At 35.9% G+C, this 15,761-nt stretch overlaps 2 protein-coding genes across 2 annotated transcripts; both read right to left on the bottom strand.

Moving 5' to 3' along the window:
- Positions 1–4,742: 4,742 nt before the first annotated feature.
- Positions 4,743–5,684, bottom strand: LOC109377613 (olfactory receptor 10AG1-like). Its single transcript, XM_019634021.1, has one exon. It carries the CDS (start codon positions 5,682–5,684, stop codon positions 4,743–4,745), a length of 942 nt encoding a protein of 313 aa, XP_019489566.1.
- A 7,908-nt stretch (positions 5,685–13,592) lies between these two features.
- LOC109377621 (olfactory receptor 10AG1-like) lies at positions 13,593–14,552 on the bottom strand. The gene has a single exon (XM_019634030.1). The coding sequence runs from the start codon at positions 14,535–14,537 to the stop codon at positions 13,593–13,595; it is 945 nt and encodes a 314-aa protein (XP_019489575.1). The 5' UTR covers positions 14,538–14,552.
- Between the last annotated feature and the right edge of the window lie 1,209 nt (positions 14,553–15,761).

Raw genomic sequence — 15,761 nt, forward strand, 5'->3', positions numbered from 1 at the left:
GTGCTCTTTAAGTAGGAGACATTCTTTACCCTTGGGATCAGCTTCTTTCCCAAGTCACTTTCTCATTGAATGAAACCATTCTGCCAGCCACTCAGTTGGTACAACAGCCAAACACACAATTTGCCATATGGCTCCTACTCTGAATTCTCTACCTCTCTTTTTTTGTGATTATTAAAAAATACAGGGTAAGATAATCAGAAATTTATAATTACATGTGACTGATGATATATACTAATATGTTTTAGGAGGCCAATGCCTTATCCATTAGGCAACTGGGGCTTCTTATACTAATATGTTTTAAATGTAAATGTGTAGTATCTTAAATGAGAGAGAAGTTTATTTCCTTGTCATTAAAAATGCAGATGAGGGCCGGCTGAGTGGCGCGATGGTTAAGAGCAGGATTGGGACGCCAGAGGGCCCTGGTTCGGATCCCACATATGACGGTCAGTGACACTGCCCTCTACAGCTAAGAAGTTGAACAACAGATCAACTTGGAGCTGGGCTGCCAAGAGTCACCAGCGGAGGCAGAGGCTGCAGTCCCTGCTGCAGCGGGTTGCCATGGGCTACTGTGTGTAGCCAGCGGCTGCCTTGAGCGGCAATCCAGAAGCCGGCAACTGATCGGCCTCGCCAGGGAAGAGGGCAATGATGGTGCCAGCTTGGGCCAGTGAAGCAACGTCCTTCAAAACTAAACTGAAGAACAAAAGGACAGCAACTTGTCTGTTCCCCTTCCCCCAATTCCCCAGCAAGGTTCCCATCCCCTAACTCCCCAATAAAAAAAAAAAGAAAAATCCAGATGAAATAAATCTAGGACTGTTGCAGCTATAATGTCATCTTCGACATGACTCACTCTTTCTTCTGCATACTCACGTTAGCCAGGCAGGGCTCATCATCTCCCAGACCACAGAAAGGGGTCCGGGAGCATGCCACAATCCATAATATAAAATAAAATACATCAAAACTTAAAACTTTGCATTCTACACCAAACCATTAAGAAAGTGAAAGACAAGTCACAGACAGAAAATATTTGTATATCATGTATTTCATAAAAGATTTGTATGCAGAATATATAAAGAATTCTCCAACTCAGTAGTAAGAGACAACCCCATTTAATGTATGCAATAGATTTGAATAGATGTGACAACAAACAAGATCACATGCATACACACAAAAATAATCATAATCACAACTCATGATAGAAAATCAAATTAAAACCGCAATGCAATACACCTTCACACTCACCAGAATAACTAATAAAAAAGACAGGCAAGAACAAGAGTTGGGAAGATGTAGTACAGAGAACATACATGAAAAAATATTTTTTTTAATTGATTTTTATTTCTGATTTATTACAAACTGCATTTTTGAGTATCTCCTCTCTTCTTTGGCATCAATTTCTTTGTCTATAAAATGTAATAATGCCTAATCTCACTAATTATTTTCCAGAATAATTATGAAAATACAATCATGATCTGGGATCGAAAAAGTCTTTTTGGAAAATGCAAGAATATCAAAGAAGGATTCATTTGACGAAATCACTGTTTCATAGAATGAAGGCAGCCCATTTAAACAATGACGTTTTAAAATTTAAACAATGTTAATGTAAATTATTTTATAACAATTTTCTTAATGCTTTGGTGTCGTGCATTCTACCCTGGCTTCTCATGATGTGCACGAACAAACATCTGCTACTTCCCTGGACTTCCTGAGCCTACTGCTGTTGTAGACGTGGAACATAGTTGAGTGTTACTTCGAATCTCAATAGATCACTTATTTTCCTGTGTTTCTTTCTTTTCCTGCTCCACATCAATTGATTTCCAAAGCTCTATAAATGTTTCTAATGAACTCATTTCATTTTTTTCTACTGCTTTTCATTGTACTATCATCATTTATAGACTATATTTCCAATGAAAGGTGTTTTTTTCTCTAAGAAATGATTTCTCCATAGAGTCATTGCTAGGTGTAACTGGATACATAATTTTAATTAATGTCCATTACTAACCTGGTTTTCAAAATGGCTGTGACATCTTTGTGCAAATGAATGATATATTTTCCAGTATGCGATATAACAGACTAGATTACAATTGAATCTATTGCATTAGTCATCATCAAAAGTTCTTAGTGAGAAGGGACATTTCACAATAAAATATAGAATTCCCAAGAGTGATTTGCTGTTTGTGGACACATATATAACTGCATACCTAGAGACCGAAATGTCTCTTAACATTAGAAGTATTTTTAAATTTGGAAATAATTACCAATGTATAGACAGATAAATTAAGTTTAAGATAAATAGCTGTTGAAATTTTATTAAAAATATATGAGAAATCAATCCCTATAAATAACTTCATTTCTTAGGTGATGTAAATTATTTATATAGCAATGTTCTCACCATTATGACATCCTTGCTCCTTAAGACTGTATTATATATCACGTGGTTAAACAAGGGCGACACAATAGAGTGAAAAAAGGAAGAACGTTGTCAGTTCCTGCTGAGTCCTAGATCGCAGGTCTTAAATACGTGGTAATGGCTGATCCAAAGAACAATTATAAGATGAGCTAAGCAGGTGGAAAACACTTTGGCCCACTTTGTGGCTGATGGTAATGTAAGGATTGGAGTGACGATTCTGCCATAGGAGACAAGTGTCAACAGAAATGGAATCATGACAAACAACACAGCAACTATGTAGACCGTCATTTCATTCACCAAGGTGTCCCCACAGGCCAGCTGGTGTATTGGGGGGATGTCACAGAAGAAGTGGATGATGAGTTAGAACTCCTCTGTCCCTCTTTCCATTCATTGGGGCCAGGCCTAGGGTAAGGGGAGTGACACCCCTCAGGTACACCATTTACGAGGCACTCACTTGTTTTCGAGGCTGGCTCTGCACTGCACAACCCTGCAAGAGTGTGCCTCCTTAGATATTGCACCCCAGGTACCTCTTGACTTGAGATCAGTCCCAGCCCTGCCTTTCATTTCTCCATTCTGGGCGTTTGAATCTAATCCACCAAACATAGTGTAAATATAGTGTCACGGATAAGGCATAAATCCTACCTAGAAGGAATGGATTAGAATTATGGCCGCACTACCTGCTTGCTGTGTGACATTATACAGCTTATTTTTCCTGTGCAATGATGTTTTCAGTATGAAATTGACTGACAAATGTATAAACACTTGGGATTATCAGATGAACTAATTCATTTAATATATCCAAAGCAACTGGGAAGTCTTGGCATTTCTAAAAGTATCTGTAAACGTTAGCTATTATTGTTGCCATTAGTGTCATTCCTGTCTCCATCATAATCATAATCATTATCATCGCTTTTATCATCATCATTATGATCTTCATCATGACCATGTATAAAGGCCTTATAACATATGAAACCTTAAAATGAAAGGGATATATACAAATAACTTTCATGAATAGAATATATAAATAAATAAATGTAGTAAATCATTCTAGATTATCAATGAAGTAATGGGTTGATGAATTGGAACATAGAGCAGGAGCTAACACTGTCTTATCCACAGGTGAACAATTATAACTAAAACTACAGAACAGCATAAGTGTCAAATAAACTGCTAACTGAGGTTCCCAGACACGGATGCAATAAATAATCTATTAATGGGAGTTGCTGATTCGAGAATCTGGAATTGGGAGGATGGGCATTAATGTTCTGCTGACAGATGCTGACGTTCCCTGATTATACAGGTTAAAGGTTTGATAGTTTCAAACATATTAATTAGTATGGGTTAAAGACATGAGGGCCTAGACACCCTAATGTGAATGGAACTGTGTGGTCATTAGTTATACAGATAATAACTTTTAACATTTTTGTCCACCTTAAACCCATAGATGTTTTCTTTTGAAAATATGAATTGGCCTGTGAGTAACCGTTGGAAGCACAGTTATGAAAGCGATTAAATAACTTAAAGCAAATAACTTTGGGATCATAATTGCTAAGAACAACATAGAAACATGGCAAAGCCAAGTGCTTGGGACAGGTAGGCATGTTCTGTTGTATCATGTGTTTTGGCAGGAAGTTATTAGGAAGAGAATGAAGTTCATGTAAGCTTTTTTATTGGTCTTACGATTGTAGTAATTTTACATGGACGCATAGTAGGTTAAATAAATAGGCTCCCAATGTTCATTGATGCCCTAAAATCTTCAGATTTTTCCACGAGTCTGAGGTAGAGCATGACAGTACTCATTTATCCATTCACTCGTTTAATTACCCATTCAAATATTCATTATTCAATGGCTATTGGCCAGTCTCTGTGCCATAGAATGAGAGAACACTAACAAATGCAAGTGTGAAGATTTAGGAAATTATTTAGGCATATAGTCTTGGACTCTTCAGTATATTTAATAAAAATTCATAACAGATTGAATTCTGTTTTAGTTTTTATTTGGAATATGTGATGCACATTACTGTTTTATTCATGAGGCAGAATTCTTCTTCTTTAGGCATAGAGCACTGAAGATACATAAATTGGCCATGTATATATCCAGGCACAGCAAATTCTACATTAGTGTTTCAAATACATCATAAAAATACATCATAAATTGGCCTAGTTATAATCAGGCACAGTAAATTCAACATTAGTAATTAAAATACATCATAAAAAACATCATAAGCTAGAAACAGTTAACATCTTAAAATGATAATATAAAGATGTAAAATTTTTCTCTGGTAACTGTTTGGTAAGCATTACAACAATTAAAGTTCCACTCATCCAATTATTTTTAACACAATAATTTTCTCAGAGTTGCAATAACCTCCTTGTTCCTAAGGCTATATATCATGGGATTAAACATGGGAGTCACTATGGTATAGAAAAGAGACAACAGTTTGTCCATTCCTGCAGAATGACTGGATTTGGGCCTTAAGTAGGTGATGATAGCAGATCCAAAGAATAAAAGCACAACCAGCAGGTGGGAAGAACATGTGGAAAAGACTTTGGCCCGTCCTCTGGCTGTGGGCAACCTCAGAATGGTGAAAATGATTTTGCTGTAAGAGGCAAGAATCAACACAAAAGGGACTGCAATAAAAAAGATAGCTAGAACATGGACTGTCCCCTCATGTACAGAAGTGTCCCCACAGGCTAGCTTGAGAATGGGGGGTATGTCACAGAAGAAGTGGTTAATTTGATTGCAATCGCAGAAATGCGGAGAGAAAATCTGGCATGTCTGTCCTATCTGGACTGGGATTCCAATGATCCAGGAGCCAGCAGCCAGTTGGATACACAGCTTGTGGTTCATGACGAGAGGATAGTGCAGAGGGTTACAAATGGCGACGTAGCGGTCATAGGCCATCACCGCCAGGAGGAAACATTCAGTGGTCCCCAGCATAAAGGCAAAGCACATTTGAGTGGCACAGTCCAGCATAGAAATGCTTCTATCCTGAGTCCAAAGGTCCTCCAGAATCCTAGGGAGTGTGACGGACACGTAACAGATTTCTAAAAAGGAAAAATTTGCCAGGAAAAAATACATGGGTTTCTGTAATGCAACATCCAGTCTGGTTATTATTATTATGAGACTATTTCCAATTAAGATTATCATGTACATGATGGAGAACACCACAAAGAGTAACCCTTGGAGCTGTGGAAGGTCAGAAAACCCAAGGAGTACAAATTGTATCTCTGTGGAAACATTGTCTTCTGCTTTCAAACTCTCTTGATATTTCATCTGCGGAATGATATAATCGGAAATACAAGTTACGCCATTTCCTTGGCTTTTGTTTTCTTACTTATAAAATGAGAAAGTCATGCCTTCTGATTTTTCAATTGCATATGAAAACAAAACCTGCAATTGCCATGTGCTCTAAATTGTGTGCCGACATGCATTTTTCATTATTATTAAATGTATGTGTAAAAAAATTAATCCTCTTTTTCTTTTTGTTTCTGCAATGGATTATTACATTTTTAAAAATTATATTCATGAGCTGTATGGTTATAATTTTACCATTCACCTGGACACCCAAAAATGCAAAATCTGAATTAATGTTTAATCATGACAATGGTCCCTGACATGTCTTTCTTCTCACCTTTCACTTCTGTTTCCAAATATTTTCAATTCAATATTACTTGCATTACAGAAATAATATATTGTAAGTCATCTAAAATTGTGTTTAGGAATGATTACAGATAATTTTTTACAGTGAAAGCTATTGCTTTCCAGTGGTATTTCCAAAGTCTTGTTTAGCTTTGATATTCTGCATATTTAAACTATTTTATTACCAAAAAAAAAAAACCCCCACCGGTAAGCTGACCAAAAAATATTATGCGATGTTATTTAGTCATTATATTGTGTATTTCAATGTAAGATCTATGAAATCAGCACTCATAATTTTACTCATATTTTGCAACAGGTAGAAAGGGAACTCTTTTTCAGTCCCGGAAAGTTGAAGCGGCAAGAAAAAGGCTCATCTCCCATTTATCTTCAAAAAGGCAATTCTGACTAAAAAGTGCACCCCACACTTACTCATCGTATGAAACAGACATCAACCCCAACTCATCTCTGAGATTTTCCTAAATCACCCACATTCTTACTCATTGCTACCATTCTGCTGAACTCATTTAATGCATTCTGTCTTTTTCTTGCAGGCATGTGTGACTTCATGCATGTGAGTTGTTGGCTGTGATTGCCCATCTTTATTATATACTTTTCTTATTTCTGTAACTAGATTATAAGTTTCTGATATTCTATACATCTTTCTATGCAATGCATGGTATATTTGTTCTACAAAATATGATTTAGTAACTTTTTTTGTTAACCCTTATTACAAGTCATTCTTATAGAAGTATATGTGGACAAGTGAAAAAATTCACAAGCTTATTAAATAAATTACAATTCAGTCAAATTGGTTGCTTCTTTGGGAAGGTCCCCAAGGTGTAAGCATGGGTTCCTCCTCAAAATGCTGAACCTCCACTCACTCTCTCTCCTGGTGTAGAACAAGCATCTCTCTCCCTCTCTCTCTCTCTCTCTCTCTCTCTCTCTCTCTCTCTCTCTCTCTCTCTCTCTCAAATTATACTCTTCATTCACTGTTTGATTCAGTAGCACTTTACTTCATTGTTTTCAGTATGTGCTGGATAAGTTCCATGTTATGTGTTCACTAATTTGATAGATATTAGAGACCAACTCTCCACAAAGAAGACACACACTTACAACCATAATGTAGGGTGTTAAGTCCAGACAATAGTTAAGATTTTAGCTGCAAAAACATAGACACAAGTGGGTCAGGAGCAACACTTCATGCAAAACTTCGGCATCCAGAGGATTTTCTGTGACTGAGAAAAGGAAAGTTAAATAATAATTGATTGTTCCAGCTGCAATCTTCCAAACTATCCATTAAAGTACTACAGGTATTTAAATGTTCCCCCATAATTATGCAAATCTGATGAAAATGTGATTGTAAGAAATGTAAAATGCTACAACTGAGACTCTAAGACGGTCAGAACCTGGTAGCTGATAGGCGACATGACTAAGGTGATTTCATGTGCCCAAGCAGACTACTCACCGTTACTTTTTTTTTTCACTACACTATTCTACACACCTTTAACCATGTTTTATTCACCTATTTAACTTAATATAGAGTCTAACACTTCGGCAATGATTAAAATTGTTTATTGAATTAATTGCTACATCTTTCTAGGTTAGCATGCAGCACACACAAACATTTGATGAGCGAACCATTGCTCTCAGATATTGCCACCATCATTATTCTCTTTATTGGATCTACTTTTCATGTAACCTTTTCTTTCATTCAACTTCCCCACCTCCCTACATTGTTCTCCACTGTTCAAGTGGGGGAGTATATCTGAAGAGCAGACTGAAACTTTGACGCCAAAAAACAATTAGCGAGAGAATGAGACAACAGTACTTACAATCAAAATTATAGTGTTCTATGGCTAGCTGAATGGCTCAGTTGGTTAAGAGCTCACTCAAGAGTTTGAGCTCTGAGTAACAGCGCTTCGATGCCTGGCCCGAGCTGAGCAGCCGCTGAGCTGCCAACAGGTGGCAGGATGGCTCAGCTTTAAAAAAAAAGAAAAAAGATTATAGTGTTCTGCATCTACTATGTCTGTTTTTTTGGCCTTAACTTTTTTATTACTAAAATAGTGTGACAATTTTATTAATATTCAATAGAATTCTCAATGTAAAATCATTTGTAAAACAAATAATTTAATTATTTAAATCCTACCCAAATCATAAAAGTCTTTTAAACACATTCTCATCAAAAATAGCTGCCTCAAATCTTGCAATATAGAGGCTTTTTTTCTGACTTCTACAAATCTTTAGATGCTTCTCTTTACACGTCAACTAAATGTGGCCACTCTTATTTTCATTCAAATACTTTCTGTTTATTTGTCTGGTGTTACACTGCAATAATTCCTTCTTTTCCTGTGGAGATTGTGATATCCTTTACACAAATGATCATTCCAATGTATATAATGCTGATTTCAGAAGACGTTTATAAAACTAAATTGAAGATAGGAAATAGAAATCAGAAAATGCAACTTACAAGGCTTTTTCCTCTAGAAGTCTCTAAAGATAAAAATGAAAACATGCCAATCTCTTTAATATTTTCAGATTCATTTATCCTGGTACTTAACTCTTAATAAAAAAGAAATCCCTTTGCTACGAGTAGGATACAGAACCATTTCAATAGAGTGCATTCACCATCTTGCTCCTCCTTACTTATACATTATTACATTTTGTGAGATATGATCCCCAGATTTACTTCATGTAAAATACATAAATATGTGCTTAGTACATGTAATCAATAGTGTTAGCACCTAAGATGATGATAATCATGGTTATTATGATGATGGTAATGACAATGACAGTAATTATAATATATTGGCCCAGTGTATTAAATGTAATTTGTATTTTCTCATTTGATGTTGTAATAATGAGTCAGAAAAGTGCAAAGTCTACCTGAATCAGTGTTTTTAAAACTAGACAACAGCAACAACAAAGATACTTTTTAAAAATTTCTGTAAGTATTCTTTGCCAATGCTGAATAAATACACCTACCTGTAAAACCAAACTGGACAAAAATAATTCACGCTTACCTGTTTGGGTTGAGGTTAAATATAATGCTTACCTTTACTGGTTGAATACAAGCAGAGAGGACATGAGAAAAAAACCCTGCTTTTTGTTTTTTATTTATTTTTAAGATTAGATCATTTACTTTTTTTTGAAACAGAGGTTAACCCCCTTCTAAAATATGCTCTGTGGTCATAACAAATGGTGCTCTTTAAGTAGGAGACATTCTTTACCCTTGGGATCAGCTTCTTTCCCAAGTCACTTTCTCATTGAATGAAACCGTTCTGCCAGCCACTCGGGGAGTTTGGAACAACAGCCAAATACACATTTTGCCATACGGCTCCTACTCTAAATTCTCTACCTCTCTTTTTTGTGATTATTAAAAAAATATATAGGTTAAAAATCATCAGAAATTTATAAGTAAATGTCACTTATGATATATACTAACATGTTTAAAATGCAATGTGCAGTGTCTTAAATTAGAGAGAAGTTTATTTCTCTGTATTTAAAAATGCAGAAGAAATAAATCTAGGACTGTTGGAGTGATAATGTCATCTTCAACATGACTCACTCTTTCTTCTGCATATTCACGTGAGCCAGGCAGGGCTCGTCATCTCTCAGACTACAGAAAGGGGTCCGGGAGCATGCCACAACCCATAAAATAGAGTAAAATACATGAAAACTTAAATCTTTGTATTTTATACCAAACCATTAAGGAAGTGAAAGACAAGTCACAGACAGACAATATTTGTATATCATGTATTTTGTAAAAGATTTGTATGAGGAGTATATAAAGAATCCTCCAACTCAGTAGTAAAACACAACCCCATTTAGTATATGCAAAAGATTTGAATAGACGTGACAACAAAAACATCACAAGCATACACACAAAAATAATCAAAATCAAAACTCATTATAGGAAATCAAATTAAAACCACAATGCAATACACCTTCACACTCACCGAATGACTATAATAAAAAAGACAGGCAAGAACAAGAGTTGGGAAGATGTAGTACAGAGAACATACATGAAAATATATTTTTATTAATTGATTTTTGTTCCTAATTTATTATAAACTGCATTCTTGAGTATCTCCACTCTTCTTTGCATTCAATTTCTCTATCTATAAAATGTAATAATGCCCATTCTCATTAATTATGTCACAACAATATTACGAAAATACAGTCATGATCTTGAATCTAAAAAGTCTTGTTGGAAAATGCAAGCATATTGGAGAAGGATGCATAGGATGAAATCTAGTGTTTCATAGAATGAAGGCTACCCATTTAAACAATGACATTTTAAAATTTAACAATGTTAATGTAAATCATTTTATAATCATTTTTACATTTCTCTGCCTTCTTAAACCTTTTGGTGGAGTGCATTGTGCCCTGGCTTCTCACGATGTGCATGAACAAATATCTGCTACTTCCCTGGACTTCAGAGCCTACTGCTGTTTGTAGGTGTGAGATGAGTGTTATATTGAACCTCCACAGATCACTTATTTTATTATGTTTCTTTCCTCCTCTTGCTTCTCATCAATTGATTTCCAAACCTCTAGAATGTTTTTTAATTAACTCATTTTATTTTTTTCTACTGTTTTTCATTGTACTCTCATCATTTATAAACTACATTCTCAATGAAAGGAGTTATTTTCTCTAAGAAATGATTTCTTCATAGAGTCATTGTTAGGCCTATGTTTTCAAAATGGCCTTGACAACTCTATGCAAATGAATGATCTCTTTTACAGCATGGGATATAACAGAGATTTATGTTACAATTGAATCTATTTCATCAATCCTTGTCAAAAGTTCTTACTGAGAATGGACATTTCACAATAAAATATAGAATTCCCAAAGGAGTGATTTGCTATTTGTGGACACATATATAACTGTATAACTAGAGACAGACATGTCTCTTAACATTATAAGTAATTTTAAATTTGGAAATAATTACCAATGTATAGACAGATAAATTAAGTTTAAGATAAATAGCTGCTGAAATTTTATTAAAAATATACGAGAACTCAATCCCTGTAAATAACTTCATTTTTTAGATGATGTAAATTACTTACATAGCACTTTCCTCAGTGCCATTATCACTTCCTTGTGCCTTGGACTGTATTATATATCATGTGGTTAAACAAGGGTGACACAATAGAGTGAAAAATGGAAGAACTTTGTCAGTTCCTGCTGAGTCCTGGGTCTTGGGTCTTAAATACGTGGTGATGGCTGATCAAAGAACAATTATAAGATGAGCTAAGCAGGTGGAACAAGCTTTGGCCTCACTTGTGGCTGATGGTAATGTAAGGACTGGAGTGGCGATTCTGCCATAGGAGACAAGTGTCAACAGAAATGGAATCATGACAAACAACACAGCAGCTATGTAGACCATCATTTCGTTCACCAAGGTGTCCCCACAGGCCAGCTGGAGTATTGGGGGGATGTCACAGAAGAAGTGGTTGATGAGTTAGAATTCATTTGTTCTTTCCATTTAATGGGGCTAGGCCTAGGGTAAGGGGAGTGACACCCCTCAGGGACACAATTTATGAGGCACTCACTTATTTTCGAGGCTGGCTCTGCACTGCACAACCCTGCAAGAGTGTGCCTCCTTAGATATTGCACCCCAGGTACCTCTTGACTTGAGATCAGTCCCAGCCCTTTTATTTCTCCATCCTGGGGCATTTCAACCTTGTCCACCAAACAGAGTATAAATATAGTCATGGATAAGGAATATAGTTCTATCAAGAAGGACTGGATTAGGATTATGGACACACTACCTTTAGGCTGTGTGACCTTTTACAAGTTGCTTGATCTTCCTGTGTCATGTCTCATTTGAGTACAAAATTGACTGACAAATGTGTAAGCACTTGGGACTGTTAGATGAATTACTTCATTTAATAGATCCAAAACAACTGGAAAGTGTTGGCAATTATAAAAATATCTGTAATTGTAAGCTATTATTGTTGCCACTAGTGTCATTCCTGTCTCCATCATAATCATAATCTTTATCATCACTCTTATCATCATCATGATGGTCTTCATCATGGACCACATATAAAAGTCTTATGTGAAATGTTAAAATGAAAGGAAAATATACAAATATACTTTCATGAATAAAATATATAACTAATTATATGTAGTAAATCATGCTAAATGATAGATGATGTAATGGGTTGGTGAAGTGGAACATAGAGCAGGAGCTAACACTGTCTTATCCAAAGGTGTACAGTTATAACTAAAACTACAGAACAGCATAAGTGTGAAATAAACCGCTAGCGGAAGTTCCCATAGATGGATGCACTAAACAATCTCTTAATGTGAGTTGCTGATTCGAGAATCTGGAATTGGGAGGATGGGCATTAATGTTCTGCTGACAGATGCTGACTTTCCCTGATTATACAGGTGAAAGGTTTGATAGTTTCAAACACATTAGAAAGGGTTAAAGACACGGAAGCTTAGACACCCTAATGTAAATGCAACGGTATGGGCTGTGGGTAATCTGAAAAATAACTTCTAACATATTTCTCCACCTTAAACCTATGGATGTTTTCTTTTAAAAATATTAATTGGCCTGGGCGTAGCCATTTGAATCACAGTTACAAAAAAGATAAAATAACTTAAAGCAGATGACTTCGGCATCCTATTTGCTTAGTAGAACATAGAAATATGGCAAAGCAAGGTGTTTGGGACAGGTAGCCATGTTCTGTTGTATCATGTGTTTTTGCGGGAAGTTATTAGGAAGAGTACTAAGTTCATGTAAGCTATCCTTCAGGTATCATGATTGGAGTAATTTCACATAGGTGAATAGTAGGTTAAATAAATATCTTCCTGATGTTTATTGATAATCTGAAATCTCTAGATTGTACCAGGAGTCTGGGATAGGGCATAGCAATACTCATTTATCCATTCACTCATTTAATTACTCATTCAAATATTCATTATTCAACTGCTATTGGCCAGTCTCTGTGCCAAGAATGAGACACCACTAACAAATGCAAGTGTGATGATTTAAGAAATTATTTAGGTAAATAGTCTTGTACAATTCTTAGGATATTTAAGCCAAAATATTAACAGATTGAATTCTGTTTCAAGTTTTTATATAAAATACGTGATGCACATTACCATTTTATTCATGAAGTAGGATTACCCTTCTTAAGGCATAGAGCAGTGAACATAGATAAGTTGGCCTAGTATATATCCTGTCACAGTAAATTGTAGGTTAGTATTTATTTATTTATTTGTTTGTTTGTTTGTTTGTTTATTTGTTTATTTAGCTGAGCCATCCTGCCACCTGTTGGCAGCTCAATGGCTGCTCAGCTCGGGCCGGACTCCACCGCTGTTGCTCAGAGCTCAAACTCTTCAGTGAGCTCTTAACCAACTGAGCCACTTGGCCAGTGCTTTTAGGTTAGTATTTAAAATATATCATAAATATACATCATAAGATGGAAGCGGTTAACATCTTAAAAGAGGAATATAGAGATTTAAAATGTTTCATTCATAACTGAGTGGCAAACAGTTACAACAATTACAATTACAGTCATCACGTTATTTTTTAAGAAATAATTTTCTCAGGGCTGCAATAACATCCTTGTTCCTAAGGCTGTATATCATGGGATTAAACATGGGAGTCACTATGGTATAGAAGAGAGACAGCAGTTTGTCCATTCCTGCAGAATGACTGGATTTCGGCCATAAGTAGGTGATGGCACCAGATCCAAAGAATAAAAGCACAACTAGCAGGTGGGAAGAACATGTGGAAAAGACTTTGGCCCGTCCTCTGGCTGTGGGCAACCTCAAAATGGTGAAAATGATTTTGCTGTAAGAGGCAAGAATCAACACAAAAGGGACTGCAATGAATAACGTAGCTACCACATAGAGCGTCACCTCATGTACTGAAGTGTCCCCACAGGCTAGCTTGAGAATGGGGGGTATGTCACAGAAGAAGTGGTTAATTTGATTGCAATCGCAGAAATGTAGAGAGAAAATCTTCCATGTTTGTCCTATCTGGACTGGGATTCCAATGATCCAGGAGCCAACAGCCAGTTGGATACACATTTTGTGGTTCATGATGAGAGGGTAGTGCAGAGGGTTACAAATGGCGACATAGCGGTCATAGGCCATCACCGCCAGGAGGAAACATTCAGTGCTTCCCAGCATAAAGAGAAAGCACATTTGGGTGGCACATTCCAACATAGAAATGCTTCTATTCTGAGTCAAAAGGTCCACCAGAATCCTAGGGAGAGTGACAGACACGTAACAGATTTCCAAGAAAGAAAAATTAGCCAGGAAAAAATACATGGGTTTCTGTAGTGCAACGTCCAGCCTGGTTATGATTATTATGAGACTGTTTCCAATTAAGATTATCATGTACATGATGGAGAACACCACAAAGAGTAACCCTTGGAGCTGTGGAAGGTCAGAAAACCCCAGGAGTACAAATTGCATCACTGTGGAAACATTGTCTTCTGCTTTCCTGTCTGGATATTTCATCTGCAGGAATGATTTAGTCGGAAGTACAAGTTATGCCACTTTCCTTGGCTTTTGCTTTCTTATTTATAAAATGAGAAAGTCATGACTTCTGATATTTCAATCACCTATGAAAATGAAAGTTGCAATTGCCACTCTCAAAAGTGTGCCAAAGTGTATTTTTCATTATCATTAAATGTATTTAAGAAAATAAATCCCCTTTTTCTTCTTGTTTGTGTTATGGTTTCTTATATTGTTTTGATTCTGTTGATGAGATATCTGATTGTAATTTCAGCATTCATCTGGACACCCAAAAATGCAAAATCTGAAATTATATTTCTTGATAGCAATGTTCCATGACATGTCTTTCTCCTCACATTTCATTTCTGTTTCTGAATATTACCAATTCAATATTACTTTCACTACAGAAATAATATATTGTAAGTCACCTAAAATTATGTTTAGAAATGAATACAGATAATTTTTTAGAGTGATAGCTATGGTTTTCTGGTGGTATTTCCAAGGTCATATTTAGCTTTGATATTCTTCATATTTAGGCTATTGTATTATCAAAAAACAAAATTGTAAACTGGCCATTAAATATTATGCGATGTTATTTAGTCATTATATTGTGTATTTCAATGTAACATCTATGAAATCAGCACTCATAATTTTTATTCATATTATAGGAAGAAAGGGAACTCTCTTTAAGTCCAGGAAATTTCAAGAAGCAAGAGGAAGGCTCATCTCACATTTATCTTCAAGAAAGCAATTCTGACTAAAAAGTGCACCCCACACTTACTCATTGTATGAAACAGACATCAACCCCAACTCATATATGAGATTTTCCTAAATCACCCACATTCTCACTCATTGCTGGCATTCTGCTGAACTCATTTAATGCATTCTGTCTTTTGCTTGCAGGCATGTGTGAGTTCATGCATGTGAGCGTGTGAGTGTGATTACCCATCTTTATTATATACTTTTCTTATGGCTGTAACTAGATAATAAGCTCTGGTATTCTTTATATATTCCTATGCAGTGCAGCATATATTTGTTCTACACAGTATGATTTGCTAACTATTTGTTCACCCTTTATTACAAGTCATGTCTTATAGAAGTCTATGTGAACTTAAGTGAAAAATTCACTAACTATTTAAATAAATTAATATTCATTCAAATTGGCTGCTTCTTTGGGATGGTCCCCAAGGTGTAAGCATGGGTTCCTCCTCAAAATGCTGAACCTCA

This window comes from Hipposideros armiger, unplaced genomic scaffold, assembly GCF_001890085.2.
Source record: "Hipposideros armiger isolate ML-2016 unplaced genomic scaffold, ASM189008v1 scaffold_1481, whole genome shotgun sequence".
Classification (NCBI taxonomy): Eukaryota; Metazoa; Chordata; class Mammalia; order Chiroptera; family Hipposideridae; genus Hipposideros; species Hipposideros armiger.

Bases quoted from the DNA above. Each gene is read 5' to 3' on its own strand.
- LOC109377613 (XM_019634021.1), bottom strand. From the start codon at position 5,684: ATGAAATATCAAGAGAGTTTGAAAGCAGAAGACAATGTTTCCACAGAG.
- LOC109377621 (XM_019634030.1), bottom strand. From the start codon at position 14,537: ATGAAATATCCAGACAGGAAAGCAGAAGACAATGTTTCCACAGTGATG.